The sequence below is a fragment of the Periplaneta americana genome, chromosome 8 (assembly GCF_040183065.1).
Source record: "Periplaneta americana isolate PAMFEO1 chromosome 8, P.americana_PAMFEO1_priV1, whole genome shotgun sequence".
Classification (NCBI taxonomy): Eukaryota; Metazoa; Arthropoda; class Insecta; order Blattodea; family Blattidae; genus Periplaneta; species Periplaneta americana.
The window spans coordinates 59,695,220-59,718,443 of NC_091124.1; the positions used below are offsets into that span (position 1 = coordinate 59,695,220).

The following is a 23,224-nucleotide window of genomic DNA, read 5'->3' on the forward strand; positions in this document are numbered from 1 at the left end:
CTTAGAAATCATTTCATATTCAAGTCATAAACATATCACAGAACCTGAGCAACCACAACAACTGAAAACGGCGTTGAAATAAAAAAAATCCAGCCAGCAAACATGTTTAATGTGAAGGTTCCATGAAAAATAAATTTGCATGTCTCTCCGACACGAATTCCTTATCTTTGAAAAGATAACGTTTTAGGAAGAAAGATGAGAGACGTTATTCAGTGGCGAAAGAATGTAATTCCTAGAGTAATTAAATTCCGCGACAAAAGAAGTGACCAAGTTGTTTTACTATAGAATGAAATAAGCAAGACAGAAAAAGCGAAAGCATTTTGCAGCTGCAGTAATTCAATGCACGTTCTAGACAGAAATTAATTTATATTCCCGTCGAGGTTGCCACAATATGAATCAATTAATCAACGTTGTCATCTTCACTGTCTCCTTTTGTCATACCATCGAAGTATATATTATCACTAAAGTCATCAACATTGTTTTCACTGTAATTGATGTCATCTTGATCGTCATTATTATCAGAGTTGTTCTCGTAAATGCTATCACGTCATCGTCTTTCTCATCATCACTATTTTCTATGTTGTCTTCGTCATTATTATTATTATTATTATTATTATTATTATTATTATTATTATTATTATCAACGATGTTGTCTTCGCCATTACTAACATTGACGTTGTCTTCGTCATCATTATTATCGACACTGTTTTCGTCATCAGCATTACCGACGTCTTCGACAACACTATCTACATTGTCTTTATCATCGTTACTATCGATGTTGTCTTCGTCATCATTATTATCAACGCTCTTTTCGTCATCAGCATTACCGATGTCTTAGACAACACTATCTACATTGTCTCTGTCATCGTTAACATCGACGTTGTCTTCGTCAACATTATTATCGACGCTGTTTTCGTTATCAGCATTATCGACGTCTTCGACAACATTTTCTGCATTGTTTTTGTCATCGTTACTATCGATGTTGTATTCGTCAAAATTATTATCGACGCTGTTCTCGTCATCAGCATTACCGACGTCTTCGATAACACTTTCTGCAATGTTTTTGTCATCGTTACTATCGATGTTGTATTCAACATTATTATCGACGCTGTTCTCGTCATCAGCATTACCGACGTGTTCGACAACACTATCTACAATGTCTGTCATCGTTACTATCGTGGTTGACTTTGTCGCCACTATTATCGACGTTGTTTTTTTGTCATCATTACTATCGAGTTGTCTTCGTCATCATTATTACCTACTTTTCGTCGTCATTACTACCGACGTTGTCTTTTTCATCACTATCAGCAACGTTGTCTTCGTCATCATTATTATCGACGACGTTTTCGTCATAATTATATCAACGTTGTATTCTTCAACATTATTATCCACGGTGTGTTCGTGATCATTACTATCAACGTTGTCTTCGTGATCATTATTATCGATGTTATCTTCGTCACCATTATTATCAGCGTTGACTTCGTTATCATTACTATCGACCTTGTCTTCGTCATCATTACTATCGATGTTGTCTTCGTCATCATTATTATAGACGTTGCCTTCGTCACCATTACTGTGAACGTTGTTTTCATCATTATTACTATCCACGTTGTATTCATCAATATCATCGACGTTGTTTTCGTCATCATTATTAGCGATGTCTTAGCATTACTCCATTAATATTGACGATGTCTTTGTCATTATTATTATTATTATTATTATTATTATTATTACTATTATTATTATTATTATTATTATTATTATTACTATAGTATTAGAGTTCCATTGCTTGTTCCTTACAATCTGTGTATGCGTCAACCTATAAGAGAAATCAAAATACAGTGTACGTATATTGAAAAAGAACCTTTTGGAACAGTTAGCGTGTGACTGAATCAGATATAACGTCAGATTTTCAGGTTGTTTTGCTCGAATCGATGAGGAAGATTAGGTAACAACAATGGTTAAACATAATAACTGAATACCCCCCCCCCTGAATAAGGGTCGAAGCACATAGAGAAACAAAGTACCATATACCCTAATCCCGGCGGGTGTATTCAATTATATTACTTATTGTTACAAACATATAAACCAAATTCTTTACAGTAAATTATTGATTGTATTGATATAGGTACGACGTAATTAAAAATTCGTTTAATAACAGTCCATTAATATATCAAATGTTACATACGAAGCATTATACACTGAATCACTGAAGAGAGTAATATGCATTATATTCATTTTCAAATAAATGTTGTGTTGCATTAAAAAAAGTAACTGTAGGGAAATATTCCATGGAATAATCTTGTGTAAATAATATAGTTTTTAAGTTGATAATTCGATAAATAAACAGCTAGTAACAGTTAAATGACGTAATCCACCACTGCCACACTTTATGATTTGTATCGGCTACCTTTCCATCCCCACTACTCAAACGTAGCCTGATGTGTTGCGGGTTGCATTCAACAGTGATTCTATTACTTTGGACACCCCTGCCTTAAAGGATGCCTTCGCCATGTTGTTCACGTGATGAGAATGGCCAATCCTTGTGAATATAAACTCTTTATTGACAATTTCAAAAGACTTAGAACACGGAACAGGACAGCAAGACCAATTCTACATTTCTGACGATTACTGATGATGATTATTATTATTATTATTATTATTATTATTATTATTATTATTATTATTATTATTATTATGGTTATTATATTGATGATGATGAAGACTCTGACTACGTAACAATATAACTTAGTTACTTACGTGTGTTCCTTGAGCACAGTTTCCAGTTTTTGCGTGATCGCATTCCAGACGAACACGCCACCATTCAAGGATCCCACTGAAATGTACTGGCCGTCAGGGCTGAAGGCGGCCCGTGACCAATCACAACCAACTTTGAAACCCTCCGCACTGTAACGAAGAAGCAACGGGAGATAGTGTGCACGGTACGCCTTCTTACAAAATCGCGTTACAATAAAGTACAATAAGGAAAATATACAACGTATAATTTCAGGTACCATCTGGAATTTTTGTGATGATAATATGAATCCTATAGATTCAAAATCCTCTATATCCACTTTCACAAATTGAAGGATTTTGATAGAAACTGGTTCCAAATAGAGGGAATTTTCAACCTAACAGTGACTTTTAACAAACCTCTTGCTTTAAATTTAATGGCTCTTTTAATTCAAACTATATAAATCATTAGAATTCATTCTTAGCAAGCAATATGTAGGCATAACTCAATTATGAACAAAATGGTCTTTAGGGGGTTTTGAATCTAAAGGATTCATATGTGATATGATGCGATATGACATGTGATATGATATGATATGATATGATATGATATGATATGATATGATATGATATGATATGATATGATATGATATGATATGATATGATATGATATGATATGATATATGATATGATATGATATGATATGATATGATATGATATGATATGATATGATATGATATGATATGATATGATATGATATGATATGATATGATATGATATATGATATGATATGATTGATATGATATGATTGATACGATATGATATGATATGATATATTTAAATTTACTTTCATTTGAATTTATTTAAATTGAAATTACAAATTACACAATACACATTTCAAACATACAGTTTGCACCCAAAAAAGCAAATGCTCGTCTTGGGGCAGTTCCAGTTACATAATATGAGCCGTTGAGAGCAGAAGTGGTGTAAGTAAAAAATGGGTAATGAGGGTTAAAGTAAACATTCTGTACAATGCAGCGCAAAGTAGCAATTCATATTAAATTGTTCAATTAATATTCAATTTATTTAAACTATTAGTAGTCAGTGGATAGCATGAAGGACATATTAATTGCTCCTTTGCGCTGTATTTTACAGAATTTTTACTCTAAACTTCATTATCCAATACTGACTTACATCACTTCTGCTCTGAACGGCACATATTACTAGAAGTCAAGTGATATCATTGAAATGATTGCTAAAGAAAATGAAAAAAAGAACACTAGTTGAAAATGAAAAGGAAACATCTAAACGAAAAAAAGTTGTTATTTTCGAAATATACAAGTGAAAGAAAATCCTAAGGGTGATTATTAAATGTAAGGTAATGCGTCAACAGCAATTCTATCAGCGATATATTCACACATAAAACTTGAGGCTGTTTCTCCGATACGTTCTACCCCGATTTTTTCTACGAGTATGTAATGTAACTAGTTTCTATGTAAGTGCTTTTCATTTAAGGCGATGCGCTACCAAAAATAGTCGAATTTTGACAAATTTTATAAATTTCTTTTTTTACTATTTTCGTGCTAAAAAATGTAAGGTTTCATGAGGAGTATTTTCGTGGAACTTTTATCTCAATATCTTAATTACACGTATATTTTTATATAATTTTGTGGAATTTGTGTTAATGCACGAGTTATGTTTAAACAAAACTTTAAATTTAATTATCTCGAGAAAGAAATTTTATACGTTTTCAACCGCAAGTATTCATTTTATTTCTCAGTGGTTAAAACTAGAGTGATGAAACTTGGCAAACATATTCATATATCTCTGTTGTGAAACGTAGCATTTGATTGGCTGTATTCAGCATAGTTTTATAGCTTGAGAACTATACGTAAAGCAGTTTTATTTCTTTTATTAATCAACATTGAAGAAATTATATTTCTTTTACAAATTAACTAATTAAAGTAGGGCATTACTAATGCTTCATTACAAAATATTCAGTGTTACATTTAAGAAAACATTAGACTTAAAAATATATATAAATGGTGATCCGTTTGCGTATGGATAAAATAAAAACACCGTAAACATTTACTACTCAACTTTATTTGTTGAATTTTGTGCACACAACACTGAAAGATGGGAGATTCCTCAGAGCTCAACATGATCCCCATTGCGCACACTGCACAACTCATAACGGTGATGCAATTCAGCCCATGTCCGTTGTAACATAAGAGGGGTAATTTGTTGAAAAGTTTGAGTAATTTTTACTCTCAGATCATCAATGCTCCTGGGTTTCTGTGAATAGACAATGTCTTTAACAAAACTCTATACGAAGAAGTCAGGAGGGGTTAGATCTGGGAAGTTTGGGGACCAAGCCAAGAGATAGCTGCTTCTCGTAATGGATTTCGACTGCGACCTCCAGTATGTTTTTTTTTTTTTTTTAAACATAGAATCTGTTTCTACAAATGTTTGATACCACAACATTATAGAATCGTATGTAGGTACATTACATACGTCGAAATTCCCTTTAAACTCTTTTAACACTCTCAAATTTACCATACCAAAGAACATACTGTGCCCGCTGTTGATTTGTTGTAGTGATTTTAATCATCTACGATTTTCATTTGTTCTTTCAGATTATACATTGTTGATTGTCATATATTTTATGGAAACTCCCATCTTTTAATCATAATATAACCAGCAAGGAATTTTTCCCGCTATCATAGTGGGTTTAGGACGTTTCGTCACAAATGTTTCGTCACCGGCTAGTTTAGTCACTGGCAGTTCATCACAATGAAAATTTGGTCGCAGTACCTCTTGGTCACAATGATAAATTGCTTACAGTACCTGTTCGTCACAATGATAAGTTGGTCACAAGTATTTTTTCGTAACATGTAACATATTCGTTACAGTGACAACTTGGTCACAGTACTATTTCTTGTCAATGTGAATAAATGAATATTGTAATCTTTAAAATTTTATTAATGTTATTATGTTTTCACTACATAAAATAAAAAATTTCCTGCTACGTTATGTCCAAGAGACCGTACGTACCCCAATAATATTGGGCCAATATATTATCGTTATTCTTGTACGTACCACCACGTTTACTAGAAATCTAACTTGATTTAATCGACCTGGTGTTGCATCGGCTTTGACACCAAGACTTTGAATTGTTCATGAATGTAAAACATGAACCTTAATTTACTATCCATCACGAAATATTACAAAAAAATGTAGCATAAATTTTATTTGGATGGAATTTGAAACCGAAATTGTGGAAAAGGTTATAAACATTTTGTTTGAATGGTATGTGAAATCGTAACTGCGGAAACGTATTACAAAACAAATGTACCCGTAATGTGTTACGAATCGCCCGGTAACGAAATTGTAATGTATTACGAATCGTCCTAGTGGCGAATGATCCGGATCCCATCTTAATAGCTTCATAATAATAAATTAATATTATTCATACCCAAACGGATTAGATTTTATTTTAGAAATGGGATTACCACAAGAAAATTAAAAAATAAAATAAAATAAAATAAAATAAAATAAGTTTAACTTTTTTTAAGTGTTTATAAGAAAAGATTGAAATTTACAATGTGTGATTATCATATTGATATGCATATTCAGTAAAAATTTCAACTCTCTAGCTCAAAATTTGGTGATTTTTTTTAGAAATGTCAGTAGCACATAGCCATAGAATCTATCGATCACGGCCAAATTTTCATGCGAACCTCCGATTTAATGAAAGGCACAGTATATCGAGAAATAAAAACTAAATAATACTGACAATTAATATTTAAGGAGAAAAATTCGCTCCGGCGCCGGGGATCTAACCCGGGTCCTTGGTTCTACGTAGCAAGCGCTCTGACCACTGATCTATGCCGAATTCAATCTACAGCACCGGACCGAACCTTCTTCCTTCAGTGTTTCCCTTTGTGGCCTGACTCCAAGTTAGGCATATATGTTGACGTATATGTTTAGTGTCAACTGCCATTATACCAGGTGCGCACTCAGTTGAGTGACTTATTTGGCCGGGATTCCGCAGTTATGATGCACTGCTAGCTATGAGAATATTATGGATTTATTAATTAATTTGTCCTACAGAATAATCTCTGTAATGTTGACAATTAATATTCTCATAGCTAGCAGTGCATCATAACTGCGGAATCCCGGCCAAATAAGTCACTCAACTGAGTGCGCTCCTAGTATAATGGCAGTTGACACTAGACATATATGTCTACATATATGCCCAACTTGGAGTCAGGCCACAAAGGGAAACACTGAAGGAGGAAGGTTCGGTCCGGTGCTGTGGATTGAATTCGGCGTAGCTCAGTGGTCAGAGCGCTTGGTACGTAGAACCAAGGACTCGGGTTCGATCCCCGGCGCCGGTGCGAATTTTTCTTCTGAAATATTAATTGTCAACATTACAGAGATTATTCTGTAGGGCAAATTAATTAATAAATCCATAAATAATACTGGTTACAGTAATGGAGTAGGTAGTTGAAGATCATAGTGGTTACGAAAATGATTATGATGATGATGATGATGATGAAGATGACGATGACAGAACAATTAAATTTCAAAAGCTTCATAATAATCCAGGTCTTAATTCTATTTACCTGAAGGAGCAAGTGATCTGGTTCATCCGCAGATCGAGCACCTTGATGGTATCGTCTCTCACGCAGGCCAGCAGGAAGTTGGCATCTGCAAACAATACATTAGTAGCTGAGCAAGAGGATTTGCCCGGACGGAACACGGCAGCGACACAACTCAGCTATCTCAAGATCGGATGAAGTGATTATTCTGCGCTGGATTTAGTGCCGTATCCTTCCCAAAGCGATACCAACTACACAAGTGAAATGGCGGATGTTTGCTTTACTTCCTGGATTAACTTCGGGGATAAATATTATACCTTTAGCCCTCTTTCCTATAGTATTATACACAATGGGCTTCCATGTGAAAGGGGCTTTGGCAAGTTTTAGCGGATTATTTTAATTTTAAAGCGAGGCTTTTAATATTCTTCGTACGCTTCCACTCGAATGTTAGCCTAAACCATGTAACTCAATTAACTCTCTATTTAATATTCTAAAGAATCTCACAAAGTTGTAGCAAACACAGAGTTCTTCATATGAATACAATGATTTTTAAACTGTGATGTATTTTTTGAAGAGTTTTTTTTTAGTAAAACAGCCTTCCTTAAATGAATTAAGAACGTACTCCAAGTCATTGACTTCTCTAAATTGTGCTATAAATAATCAAAAGTACCAAGCTGGAGGATTTCAATTTTATTGTAATTAAAATCAAACATTATCAAAATACTAGAGGGAACAACAATTTTTTTATAGGCTATAATTTTATTAAGCGAGTATCTTCCTACCAAAACGCATCGCACATTTATATACACAATTCGCTAATTTCATTATGAATATTTGAGCCGTTCAGAGCAAAAGTGGTGTAAGTCAAAATTGGGTAATGAGGTTCAAAGTAAAATTTCTGTAAAATACAGCGCAAAGTAGCAATTAATATGTCCTTCACGCTATCCACTGACTACTAATAGTTTAAATAAATTGAATATTAATTGCTACTTTGCGCTGTATTTTACAGAATGTTTACTTTAAACCTCATTACCCAATTTTGACTTACACCACTTGTGCTCTGAACGGCTCATTTATTATTATATTTTTAGTCCATTTATTATTATTTAAATTTTTAAGCTTTCACATTGCTGTGATTGGAATTAAGCTTTTGGGTAATCCACCAAGTTTAGGGCATTGTGGATTACGCAAAAGCCTAATTCCAACAATTCATTATTATTATTATTATTATTATTATTATTATTATTATTATTATTATTATTACTACTACTACTACTACTGCTACCACTACTATCATTTGTCCAGGCCATGTAGCACGTTTCAGTGAATCCAGAAATACGTATAGAGTGTTAGTTGGGAGACCTGAGGAAAAAGACTTTTGGTGAGGCCGAGATGTAAATGGGACGATAATATTAAAATGGATTTTAGGGAGGTGGGATATGATGGTAGGAACTGGATTAATCTTGCTCAGGATAGAGACCGATGGCGGGCTTATGTGAGAGCGCCAATGAACCTCCGGGTTCTCTAAAAGCCATTTGTAAGTATTATTATTATTATTATTATTATTATTATTATTATTATAAATATTATTACTACCGATACTATTATTTGACCAAGCCATGTAGCACGTATGAGTGAATCCAGAAATACGTATAGAGTGTTAGTTGGGAGACCTGAGGGGAAAAGACTTTTGCTAAGGCCGAGATGTAAATGGGACGATAATATTAAAATGGATTTTAGGGAGGTGGGATATGATGGTAGGAACTGGATTAATCTTGCTCAGCATAGAAACCGATGACGGGCTTATGTGAGATCTGCAATGAACCTCCGGGTTCTCTAAAAGCCATTTGTAAGTTATTATTATTATTATTATTATTATTATTATTATTATTATTATTATTATTATTATTACTATTATTATTATTATTCGGTAAATTATAAAAAAATAGGCCTATTTATTAATTGGAGACAAAAGAATACAAAGTTTAGAAATTGAAGGACAAATGATTATAAGAGTTTACGACGAAATAGAATGCTTACGAGTAAAAATAAATAAAAATGAAAATTATGATGAGATTAAACGCAGGAATAATAAAGGTAAATTCACTATATAACTTTAAATGGAGTGTTGTGGGATAAGAATATAAGAATATCTATAAAACAAAAAAATATGTAATACAATGATTAAAATCACTACCCTTTATGGAGGAGTAATTTGGCAAATAAAGGCAAATTATTGGCAACAGAAATGGATTTTTGGCGTCGAGCTTCCAGAACCTCAAGAAGAGAAAACATTAAAACTGAAGTTATTAGGCAAAAAGTGTGAGTCAAATATACAATTTTGGATCATATCTCAAGAAATCAGTTGAGATGGTATGGCACGTGAAAAGGATGAATGTAGACAGACTTCCCAAAAGATTTGAGTGGATACCAGAAGAGTGGGATAACAGCAATAATGACAACAAGAACTTTAGAAGATGACCTGTGGCGCGATAAAAATGGAGAAGGAGAATCGAAAGTAGCAGTAGCAGTGGTAGTAGTAAAGGGAAGAGCTCAGAAATTAAAGTTATAAAATGATAATACTTTGTATACATAATATTTGTCTGAAGTATGCAAAAAACTATCAGTACAACTTTGTAACTCCAAAATTATTAACAAACAGGGATTACTAAAGGCGTTACAAATTTTGTCGTATTTGGTAAGAACTTAAAACCGACATAAAAAATGAGTATGTTTACAATGCTGTAAAGCCATAGCGCCTAACGAGTCTGCAACCGGCACAGTAGATGGGTGGAAGAAGTTGTCGCTTCAGCAAGGCGAATTGTATTTACAGAGCACATTGAGGGGCTGGGTGCAAGAAAGGCATTTTAGAGAATGTGCCCTTTTTGAGTAAAACGCTTATTGTGTTCTCTGATCTGCTATGCATATGATCACCCAGTTGTAGTTCAATATTGTGATCATAGAGGTCAGGAGTTTCCAAAATGTAAAGACGTGCATAGATCACATTATTACGGTTTGAATTTTCAACATCAATTTTCTCAAAACTTGCATTTGAGAGAAGTCTTTCTTGCACCTAACCCCTCAATTATGGGGTACCATTTGTTTCCGAAATACAACGACAAACTTGAAAGGGAACATTTTTAGATAAGGAACCAATAGCCAACGGAGCTCTGTTTTGGAGTTTTAGAAGTTAAGGTAAACAAACCCTTTCTGACAACTACGTCATCACTAGCTCAAGTTATCCCTCCTCCCCTTTCATGCTCTGGGTATGTAGGAGAAGGGGTGGTTCTAACTCATGATCAGCCGGATCACCTAATCTTATATCGGTGGACTTTTCTGTAGAGATACATTAAAAGTGTAGTGTATACAACGCCTGTAGAAGATGAATTCCACTTGCTCGTTCTGTAGTACAACTGGAATGCTAGAGCAGGTAGTACATCAATCTACATGCGGCGTTTGACACTTTCTCGTGAAGATCAGAGACAAAATTTTGAAACTATCCTGTAATTCATATAGGCTACCTTATGATAATTAAATAACTCCTGAAAAACAACGTTGTCTTACTGAGCTTTCATAAGATTTAGAATATAATGTGTTTCCAACCTTTACTGCCCATGAGTCTATTATCCCAATATACCCAGTTTCATCCTCCAAAAGATCCTCTTAAAGTCTGTCGATAGAGTTTAGAAACACTGTAGTAATAATAAGAAAGACACTCTTTCAGCTTTCCCAATAACGGGATTGACTCATTGGACAAAGCATAACACACAGAGTGAAAACAAAAACAGACCACAAAAGAGAAATGTGGGGAACGAACAAGAAAGGGAAATTAAGTACAGGAAGAGTAATACATACATATAACAGGCCTAAACATAATAAACAAACGGATTAGACGTTCAAACAAAAGTTCTTCCTTTTCAAGAAACAAAGTACAGGTGGTATTTTAAAATGGCAAGTGATCCTCTGATAGCGGTAAGGGAAACATCACGAATGAAGTCGTTGTTCAGCTGGAACTTCTTGCAGAAACTGACAAAGAAGCGAGGTATTTTGCCCCTAGCGCCAACCATTAGCCCAACTACTTCAGTGGAGGTGAGGTGATATTTCTCCAAATAGAATGGAACTTTGGGCTCATAAATTCTGTATTTTCTGCGTTGACTTCAGCGGGTTGTTGTTCCTGTGCCTCGAACCACAGTCCAGTATCATGCAGTCACGAAGCTTGAGGTGATTTTTTTACATTTATCGCCATACAGCGCTGCAAGCGGTTAGCAACTGAACGTACTAGGAACAATACTGGGTGTTCAGTTCAAAATGTGTCATGGCTCGCTGTATGTCGTCATGTGGCTAACCGATGAGCCTAGAGAATTCAATCTTCCTACACTTCCGCAAAGGCGTATTACCTAAATGCGAGAGAAGTTGCCTAGCAAGTATAGCGTTCATTCTGAAGATTACTTACCGATACGTACGTTAACGCCAGTAGTGGCAAGAATGTGAACTGTTTGGAAACACGTACTGAAGTGAGTTTTTTTCTTACTGTCGGGATATGGGGAGAGGGTTGAGACGATTACTTACGTATTTGTTGACATTAACTTGGACGGTCAACATGGACACGGAGCATTGTGATTTGTGTTGTGGAATGTTGCCTACGCAATCGATGATAACAAATACCCTGCGTACGACTTGCCCGCGAAAAACACAGTTCGAAAGAGGTTATGGTAGCACACAGACTTTACAGACCGCCATCTGTTGCTACGACATTCAAGTTATACCGTACACGTTCTCAAGTTCAGATTGAACGCCTTGATTAATAGGCAACTTCTTTGACATAAAAGCTGAAACTCGCTTCAAATCGCTGACTCACAACAGTGACGTCATGACACATTTTGAAATGAACACCCAGTACTCTATACGATAGTAGCGATCCTAATGGCTATCAACTAAAGTTCAACTGTCATTGGATGCATATTCCCTACTACTGAGCTTCGTGACTATGTACTAAACTGTGGCAGTACCTTCCTGAAAAGGCAACCTGAGAAACAAGCCGGCCAGTGATGTATTATCTATGATAGGCGTTCTTCTCCCATATGGAACCTTACTTTCTGGCTTTATTTCTTGTTAGCAATAATCGCAGTACTAGCAGTAGCAGTATCCACAAACGATTAGGAAAAACGCGGAAATTCTACTTGAAGCAAGTAAAGCAATAGGGTTGGAAGTAAATCCCGAAAAGACTAAGTATATGATTATGTCTCGTGACCAGAATATTGTACGAAATGGAACTATAAAAATTGGAGATTTATCCTTCGAAGAGTTGGAAAAATTCAAATATCTTGGAACAATATAACAAATATAAATGACACTCAGGAGGAAATTAAACACAGAATAAATATGGGAAATGCCTCTTATTATTCTGTTGAGAAGCTTTTGTCATCTAGTCTGCTGTCAAAAAATCTGAAAGTTAGAATTTATGAAACAGTTATATTACCGGTTGCTGTGTATGGTTGTGAAACTTGGACTCTCACTTTGAGAGAGGAACAAAGATTAAGGGTGTTTGAGAATAAGGTTCTTAGGAAAATATTTGGGGCTAAGAGGGATGAAGTTACAGGAGAATGGAGAAAGTTACACAACGCAGAGCTGCACGCATTGTATACTTCACCTGACATAATTAGGAACATAAAATCCAGTCGTTTGAGATGGGCAGGGCATTGAGCACGTATGGGCGAATCCAGAAATGCATATAGGCCTAGAGTGTCAGTTAGGAGGCCGGAGGGAAAAAGACCTTTGGGGAGGTCGAGACGTATATGGGAAGATGATATTAAAATGGATTTGAGGGAGGTGGGATATGATGGTATAGACTGGATTAATCTTGCTCAGGATAAGGGCCAATGGCGGGCTTATGTGAGGGCGGCAATGAACCCCCGGGTTCCTCAAAAGCCAGTAAGTAAGTAAGTAGTAGTGACAGTGTTATACTGGTTTTTATTTCATAAAAATATAAAACTGAGTATACCTTTGTTCCATTTCGTGATATTTCCAGATTTTCTACTCGAAAACGAAACATATACTATAATAATTGGATGATCACATCCTGATTCTAAACTAACTGAGAAGAAAAGAACTATTTTATGTTGACTCACCTCGCGAGAGATCAAGCGACGTGACCTTGCCCTGCAAGGGGATATCGCGGGATGTGGAGTCAGACCTCGTGTCCCAGAAGCGGATCCGCTTATCGAAGTGGCCGCTGATGATGGTGGTACCCGAGTCGTCCGTCGTCACCAGATCGTTGCAACTCGAACCGGCGAACTTGGTCTCTATGCCTGCAACAAGGACAAAATAAATTCCCACTCAGGCTTGTGTCAATACTCGAGTACACACAAGCGAGGCTAGCCGCAAGTCTGACAGCTGACGTTTTCGCAGCAAACGGACTGGCCTTCATGTTCCGAAAGATTGTGTCAATCGTTGCTGAACAAAGGGACTGTGAGAGAAATACAACAGTATATTATTTCGCAAATAATTGCTACTGAAACCGATAACATACCAGTAGTTATTGCGTCTTAATTTGAGCTTACTCATTGTGTTATCAATTTCTTTCTTTCTTTCCTTCATTATTTCTATTTTCTTTCTTTCTTTTTTTCTTTTTCCTAAATCTACCTTTTCGAAGTTCAGTCTAGCTTAACGGAAATCAGAAATTCTTGGTTATTCCTTCCTTCACAGGAGAGAGAATATTACGTAAAAAGCCCTCTAAGAACTTTTATTTTTACTCTTTCTTTGTTCAGTATGTGACAAAAATTTACCGTTTCAATTGCCAACAAACCTAGCTTATAACTCGTGGATATCAATTAATGTAAAAATTTGAGACCTTAGAAAGATTTTGCAGTACATACTGAATGAAGTAAAAGGTTTATACACAGAACTGTACACATGGCCTACAACCAACAAAGATAGTAATGACAGTGGAAGCGAAGATTGAAAAAAATAAGTTTATTAATGTTCTGACATACAAAAAGTTTATTCAGCCATGCTTCTCAATTCTTTGATGATTAGTCATTTACCACATAAAATTTGGAAAATGATTACTTTTAATGAGTTATTATGTTCAAATCATAATAATTACCTTAAATCTGTTATACTACAAAAAGGTATTTATCACTAAAATTGTTTATTTTTAAAATCCCACAAGTGACGAAAACAAAACTTTCGGGAAATCAATAAACACTCTTTAATTTAATTAATTTTATTTTAATTGCCAAAATGTATTTAACAAGTGATATTAGTTGCTAAATGTTACGTCTATTTACTATTAGCTGCGTTTTATAATATATATAAAGTCTCCAAAAAATACATGTTAGGATGTCATGGGGTTTTTCCAACAAACAAACTGAAAGTAAGCAAAGCATTGCTATTTTTCTAAGTATTAGAGCGAATGAAAGTAAGTACGAACAATGTTATAATCTATGTGAAAACTACAGTATAAAATCACAAAATTCTGCTGCAACAGACATTTCTTCTTACCAGCACTTCAAAGGAATGAAGTAATTGATGTTTATATTGTCAAAATCAATAAATGTTAGTTTATTATTCCGTGTATAAAAGTTTTCTACATTAAATTACACGTAAAATACGTACAGGTAATTTACTCGCCAAACCCTGGGTTCCCCACATCATTACTTAATCATAAAATCACAATACATATTCTCCCTTCTCCGCTCTGTTGGAGCAACAAGACCTCAATTCATCTGTATTCTATAGCACTACTCTTGCTTCAGTCACCTCTAGGTATAGTAGATATCCCTGGAACTGAAAATTCACGCGTAGGATTTCTCATTCATATTACCCATACGTCCAGTGATTTGTACACTTAAGGGATCAGCCTGAACGGTCTACATGCAGAAGGACTTGTGTTCGCCCTATCTGTGCACACATCTACAAGCTCTCTCATAAACTTTTCACCTCTATCGGCGATGGCACTATAGATGGAAACTGTATTGGTAGTTATTTTCGGAATGTACTGAAAGCTGAAATAACATCTTATCATACGGATGGACTGGCATTCGAATCCCCGAGAGAATGTGAAATTCATGGCAGACAAAGGGACTATTGGGAGACATACGTCGTGGAGTCAATAATTCAATACATCGATAATATACGCGTAGTAACGCATCCTACGCATATTCCAGTTTCAAAGGTACCTTCTGAACTGCGATGCGTTTCTGTCAAGGTTAGTATATATGCTAGAAATTCCTCGCTATCTTATTTTAAATCCAGAAGCTTATGTTCCACAACTCGACAACTTTCTGTACTGAAGCTATACTACGTCCACGAAGAAGATGACATTTAGTACTATATTGCTATTTTAATCGGTTATATAACTTCGCTATATCAACTTCTAGGTTGTCTAGCGTAGAAAAATTGATAATAGCGACATGTGTCTGAGGATCCGCCATACGATTACCTGATATCGCCTTACAGTTGGTAAAAAAAAGATAAAAAGTTAAAGTTTTCCAACTACAGGACAATACAAATGGGGAAAACCTCCGACAAAACGTAACGAAGTAATCAGTCCGAAAAGGGTTCGAACCCACACCCGAGCGTACCCTCGGAGCACAAGTGCCGCTTCCTACTGATAGATCACGTTGATGGTCTACAATAATTGAGGCGTGTAGTTGCAAAATCAGATATATAATTTTTCTTTCCAAAATAAGTTAATGTTATATTTTATATCTTCATATGATTCTACAACTGCTATAGCACTGTTATGCTCCAAAGTCAGATACATCACATGGATTTGTATGATGAAAGAATAGTCCTATTGGTTGCAAATCCTTGGTTCCTTGCAAACTTTTTCCTTCATATTAAAAAATTATGTTTTAGTGATGCAGCTAAACGCCTCAGTTATTAAGATATAAGAAAATACGACATATCTTGGCAAATTAATTATTGACAATTTCTAAACGTAGAATGACATAACAAGAAATAAGAAAAAACAGACAATACATCTTACACCTATGCACTAATTAAATTTAAAGACGATGGATCGAAACTTTCGCTGCTAGTAGTTCGTGAGCCTTTGAACGTTGCAAAATTGGCGTCTCTATTATTTGTTTTATGCCACTGATTTCCATCTAAACAGAGACATCAAAATTAGTGGTGTCTAGAGAGCATTGTTTTCTTTGAAAATTAACTCTCAGTGTATCACGTTATTTATCGTCATTTTTAGAATGAATAACGTTTCAACGCGAACTCGCAACCAGATACAGACTGGAACCCGGACTCGGACACGGAATCGGACTATGGATTAGAACTCGGACTACAGATTAGGACTCAGGTTCGAACTCGGATTCGTACTATGGATTAGGATTCAGATTTGAACTCGAACTATGGATTAGGACTCGGACTATAGATTAGGACTCAGATTTGAACTCGGACTATGGATTAGGTCTCAGATTTGAACTCGGACTATGGATTAGGACTGGAACTATAGATTAGGACTCAGATTTGAACTCTGACTATGGATTAGGACTGGAAGTATAGATTAGGACTCAGATTTGAACTCGGACTATAGATTAGGACTCAGATTTGAACTCGGACTATGGATTAGGACTGGAATTATAGATTAGGACTCAGATTTGAACTCGACTATGGATTAGGACTCGGACTATAGATTAGGGCTCAGATTTGAACTCGAACTATAGATTAGGACTCGGACTATAGATTAGGACTAAGATTTGAACTCGGACTATGGATTAGGACTGGAACTATGGATTAGGACTCAGATTTGAATTCCAACCATGGATTAGGACTCGGACTATAGATTAGGACTCGGACTATAGATTAGGGCTCAGATTTGAACTCGAACCATGGATTAGGACTCGGACTATAGATTAGGACTCAGATTTGAACTCGGACTATGGATTAGGACTCGGACTATGGATTAGGTCTCAGATTTGAACTCGGACTATGGATTAGGACTGGAACTATAGATTAGGACTCAGATTTGAACTCTGACTATGGATTAGGACTGGAAGTATAGATTAGGACTCAGATTTGAACTCGACTATGGATTAGGACTCGGACTATAGATTAGGACTCAGATTTGAACTCGGACTATGGATTAGGACTGGAATTACAGATTAGGACTCAGATTTGAACTCGACTATGGATTAGGACTCGGACTATAGATTAGGACTCAGATTTGAACTCGGACTATGGATTAGGACTCGGACTATAGATTAGGGCTCAGATTTGAACTCGAACTATAGATTAGGACTCAGATTTGAACTCGGACTGTGGATTAGGACTGGAACTATAGATTAGGACTCAGATTTGAATTCCAACTATGGATTAGGACTCGGACTATAGATTAGGACTGAGATTTGAATTAGGACTATAGATTAGGACTCAGATTTGAACTCGGACTACGGATTAGGACTCGGACTATAGATTAGGAGTCAGATTTAAACTCGAACCATGGATTAGGACTCGGACTATAGATTAGGACTCAGATTTGAACTCGGACTATGGATTAGGACTCGGACTATAGATTAGGATTCAGATTTGAACTCGGACTATGGATTAGGAATCGAACTACAGATTAGGACTCAGATTTGAACTCGGACTATGGATTAGGACTCGGACTATAGATTAGGATTCAGATTTGAACTCGGACTATGGATTAGGAATCGAACTACAGATTAGGACTCAGATTTGAACTCGGACTGTGGATTAGGACACGAACTATAGATTAGGACTCAGATTTGTACTCGGACTATGGATTAGGACTGGAATCAGGACTCGATCTGTGGATTCAGACTCGGACTCGGACCCAGACTCGAACTATGGATTAGAACTGTTATCCGGACTGTGGATTAGGACTTGCACCACAGCTCAGATTTTATGGATTAGGACTAGGACAAAGGATTAAGACTCAGACTATGGATTATGACTCGGACAAGGGCTCGAAAAATGGATTAGGACTCGGCCTAGGACTCAGACTATGTATTAGGATTCGGACCCAGACTAGTACTACGTATTAAAACTCGGACTTTGGGTAAGGATTCAGATCTCGACTTGGACTCGGACCCATATGCGGCACCCGAACTCGGGCTTGGCTCCGAACTCACACCAGACTCCGACAAAATCTCGTCACAAATTTTCTAGAGTATTAAGTGGTGAAATAAGACATTTCATGACATCCACATGTATCAGGCTACTTTCTTAAATCTATAATCTATACTCAGGTATAAACTTAATAGTATCCGTAGACTAAGTAAAGATTAGTTTTTTAAAGTACTGGAGTCGAAGTTACAAAGTGTCATTTTTACAGCATGTAACTAAGTGTTTCACTGAAAGTACTATGACGATGCTGGCCTCTCACATGACAGCGAAAGTAGGCCTACTCAGTAAGTCTGAGTTTCTGAAGCATCCTACAGCGATATCGGAGTCTACGATTTTATCGACGACGAATCAGGCCTGGAATGCCTATCAATTAATAGGCAAGTTCAAGTCTCGTTCACTTTCTTTTACTTTACAGCAGGGCCGCCGAAACTACGGCCCGCCATGATATTATTAATTAATTATGTAATTATTTTGTGAAAGAGCATGGAAAAAAAAAGTGATTCGTGTTATTTGCAACGATGTTACAGCTGTAATGAAGGAATATAATATTAAAAGACATTACCAGACAAAACACTGTCATGATTTTGATAGCCAAATTCAGGGGAGACAAACGTGTAAAACCAAGCCTGGCGTTTGATCTCCATGTTTTCTTCAACATAGGTACGTGAACAAACGTTTTCGAAAATGAAAATTCAAAAATCAAGTTTAAGATCAAACTTAAATGGCGAGCATCTCCAAGACGTGTTACTTCTGAGCACCACAGAGCAGAGACCGGATATCGACAATTTATTATCTCCAAATCATCAGTTCTACACTTCTTATTAGGTGAGTAATTATGCATGCCCTTTTATTTCAGTATTTTTTAAAATTAAGTTATCCAATTTTTATAAAATTAATTAAATTATAGTCTGTTTTGTCGTAATATTAACAAAAAATTACACATGCGTTTTTTAAATATTAGTAAACTGTAATGTGGCCCGAGGTCAATCACTAGAGTAATTATTGGCCCCTCATGGTAGAAAGTTTGGGCGCCCTTACTCTACAGGGAACATAATTCCAATACTCCTGATGGCTGTAGACAAAAACCTGATACAGACTATCTTAAAATCTTGGCTAGAAAATCAGACTAAGAATGCATAATAGTACATTATGCAACGAGACTATAATGATAGTAATTAAGACGCGACTATGTTTCTTTATGAAACGAGCGCAAACGAGTTTCATAATTTTCATACGAGCGTCTTAATTACCATTATAGGCAAGTTTCATACGACTTTTTATGATCGAACATATATCTAACTTGAAATTATTCAGAAGTATTCATTTTATTCGTATCTGACCTGAGAGCGGAAGTGACCTTGTGCATAGCTCGTAAATTGTGAGATGAGCGCAGACGCGAAAGTATTGATTTTTTCCGAGGAACAATAATGTCATTGACTTTGATATAATCTAGAGAATAACTTGAAAATTGATTTAGAATTGAAAAACGAGATAACAAATTGAATTTATTTGAATATTATTTACAATTAACGCTAATTATTATAATAACAGAACATAACCTTCTGCGACAATATTGGATTTCCAACCTCCGTGACGTTTCCCTCGTTGTCTTTCGATTGCATATCCGAGAAAAATCGAAAACCTGAACTTTAATGAATAGGTGTACTTTAACGACATGCATTAAAGGACTGCTACCAGGTGTATAATTACTACATTTCGGCATGGTCGAGCATAAAAAAGAATATGTCACAATTAAACGCGGTTATTAATAAGTCTTAGATTACATGTTAAATAAAATAAGTAACTGCATTTTCCGTCCTTTTACTAAGGACAAACTGAATTCAAAAAGTGGGTATACGAGTAGAAATTTCCATACATCGTAAAATGGCTGAAAACCCTCCATTGTCCTTACGAGAAGCAACAAAGAGGGAGATCGGAGTACATCAGCATACACGAGGAAGCACAGCGTGGAGATGGTCAGCAAAGTTACGACTTTTTTTTGTTACATATTCCCTGCGTTAGGAAAAGTTCCATTCTGTGGGGCTTTTTAAAACTATATTTTATCACCTCGGTTGCGTTCCACTGCGTTCGTAAACTTCTCGCCGTTTTTAAATGCATTACTCTACCATCACAATTTATGAAATAGAATCAATATGAGCGGGGAAGTGACGTCTGGTGTTGAGGAGCACCCGGTGCAGAATGGACGCCTCTCTCGGGTGCCGTAACTATTATTTATCACACTGACCCCATCCGCCCCGCGAGTTATGTACATCTTAAAGCTGGCGTGTTTAACGTGATTCTATCACCCGACCAGCACTTCGATAAAATACAAGCTCACTGCTTCATTGTATTGACACCTCGACAATGATACTATGTACCTGGAAGAAACTCAGAATTTACAACCAAAGACTATTCAACTGTTATTAGGATGCCGAAACTTCTTATTCTTCCTCCACTCTTACTCCAAGCTTACATTTGTAGCGCCCATTCAGGTGAATTTTAGATGTTCTAAACTGTTCCTTTGGAGGGAGTATGTACTCTTTCGCTAGTATAAATTTAGTAAAATTCAGAATTTAATTTCTACTTAGCCTGACTTAACTTTATGTTGTAACTTTATATAGTGAGTGATTAGAAGTGGCAAAGCGTGAAATCAAGGCAAAGGCACTATGCAATTATATATATATATATATATATATATATATATATATATAATTATTATATACTATGCAATTATCTTCATTATTATTTTTCTCAAGATAGTGGGCGTGGCTAGACATAATTCCTTATTTTATTATTAATAAAGTTGTTATTATTATTATTATTATTATTATTATTATTATTATTATTATTATTATTACTTACTTACTTACTTAATTACTTACTTACTGGCTTTTAAGGAACCCGGAGGTTCATTGCCGCCCTCACATAAGCCCGCCATTGGCTCCTATCCTGAGCAAGATTAATCCATCTTCTATCATCATATCCCACCTCCCTCAAATCCATTTTAATATTATCTTCCTATCTACGTCTCGGCCTCCCTAAAGGTCTTTTTCCCTCCGGCCTCCCAACTAACACTCTATATGCATTTCAGGATTCGCCCATACGTGCTACATGCCCTGCCCACCTCAAACTTCTGGATTTAATATTCCTAATTATGTCAGGTGAAGAATACAATGCGTGCAGTTCTGTGTTGGGTAACTTTCTCCATTCTCCTGTAACTTCATCCCTCTTAGCCCCAAATATTTTCCTAAGCACCTTATTCTCAAAAACCCTTAACCTATGTTCCTCTCTCAAAGTGAGAGTCCAAGTTTCACAACCATAAAGAACAACCGGTAATATAACTGTTTTATAAATTCTAACTTTCAGATTTTTTGACAGTAGACTGGATGATAAAAGCTTCTCAACCGAATAATAACAGGCATTTCCCATATTTATTCTGTGTTTAATTTCCTCCCGAGTATCATTTATATTTGTTACTCTTGCTCCAAGATATTTGAACTTCTCCACCTTTTCAAAAGATAAATTTCCAATTTTTATATTTCCATTTCGTACAATATTCTCGCCACGAGACATAATCATATACTTTGTCTTTTCGGGATTTACTTCCAAACCTATCTCTTTACTTGCTTCCAGTAAAATTCCCGTGTTTTCCCTAATCGTTTGTGCATTTTCTCCTAACATATTCACGTCATCCGCATAGACAAGCAGCTGATGTAACTCGTTCAATTCCAAACCCTCTCTGTTATCCTGGACTTTCCTAATGGCATACTCTAGAGCAAAGTTAAAAAGTAAAGGTAATATTATTATTATTATTATTATTATTATTATTATTATTATTATTGTTATTATTGTTATTATTATTATTAAAAGTAAAGGTGATATTATTATTATTATTATTATTATTATTATTATTATTATTATTATTATTATTATTATTATTATTATTATTATTATTTCAGACGCTGTTAATTTAGACACTGTTGTGTTTCGAGAAAATATAATTTTCTTTTCCTCAAAACTCATGATTATGTCGGAAAGGTTTTAATTTAAGTTTTCGAACGTAACACTGACACACCTCGTTACAGTTACCCATTTTCATAATAAATAAGACAAAATGTAACGTTATGTTCTCACTGATCTGAACGAAACTTGAGTAACGTGTCAGCAAATTATGCTACACTGAAAGATAAATTGTGAAAGGCACGGATCTCTGAATGGTGAATAAACGGTATCGATTTGACTACTGTGCTGAAAAATATCACTGTCGGAATAACCATAAAAATAAATGGTCAAGGTGGCAGAAAACTGTGCGTCAGTCCACCATTGCCGTGCACCATTCAGCGTTAAACTCTGCTTTTATGGCGCCCAAATTGACTGGTAGGCCTATTTCACCCTATCACCCATTCCCTCCTCGGCGCTTTTCTGAGATCTGTTAACAGTAATATACCCTGAGACTTCAGAAGGCATTTTTGTCGAATGTTGCATCCAGGGCAAATAATTACATGCAGTCTAACCTTGTTAGATTTAAATTGAATTTTAAAATTTCAAATTTATTTACAATTTACATTTGAAATGAATACATATGAATAGATACCCGAAATGAGCATATGCTCATGCTCGGGAACAGTCTAGTAGTCTACATAAATTTTACAGAGATCAAATAATAACGCTGATGAAAGAAATAATAGTAACAACAATAATACTAATAATAATAGTAATAATAATAATAATAATAATAATAATAATAATAATAATAATAATAATAATAATAATAGAATAAT

The 23,224-nt window shown here is 35.5% G+C and overlaps 1 protein-coding gene across 2 annotated transcripts in view; it reads right to left on the minus strand.

Moving 5' to 3' along the window:
• LOC138704734 (autophagy-related protein 16-1-like) overlaps positions 1-23,224 on the minus strand; it is a 125,808-nt gene that overhangs the window by 28,135 nt on the left and 74,449 nt on the right. For both annotated transcript variants that reach the window (XM_069832902.1, XM_069832901.1), the window contains exons 2-4: positions 13,466-13,645; positions 7,362-7,446; positions 2,761-2,907 (exon numbers count right to left, since the gene is read on the minus strand). In XM_069832902.1, coding sequence (XP_069689003.1) covers positions 2,761-2,907; positions 7,362-7,446; positions 13,466-13,645 — 412 coding nt within the window. The remainder of the gene's footprint in view (positions 1-2,760; positions 2,908-7,361; positions 7,447-13,465; positions 13,646-23,224) is intronic.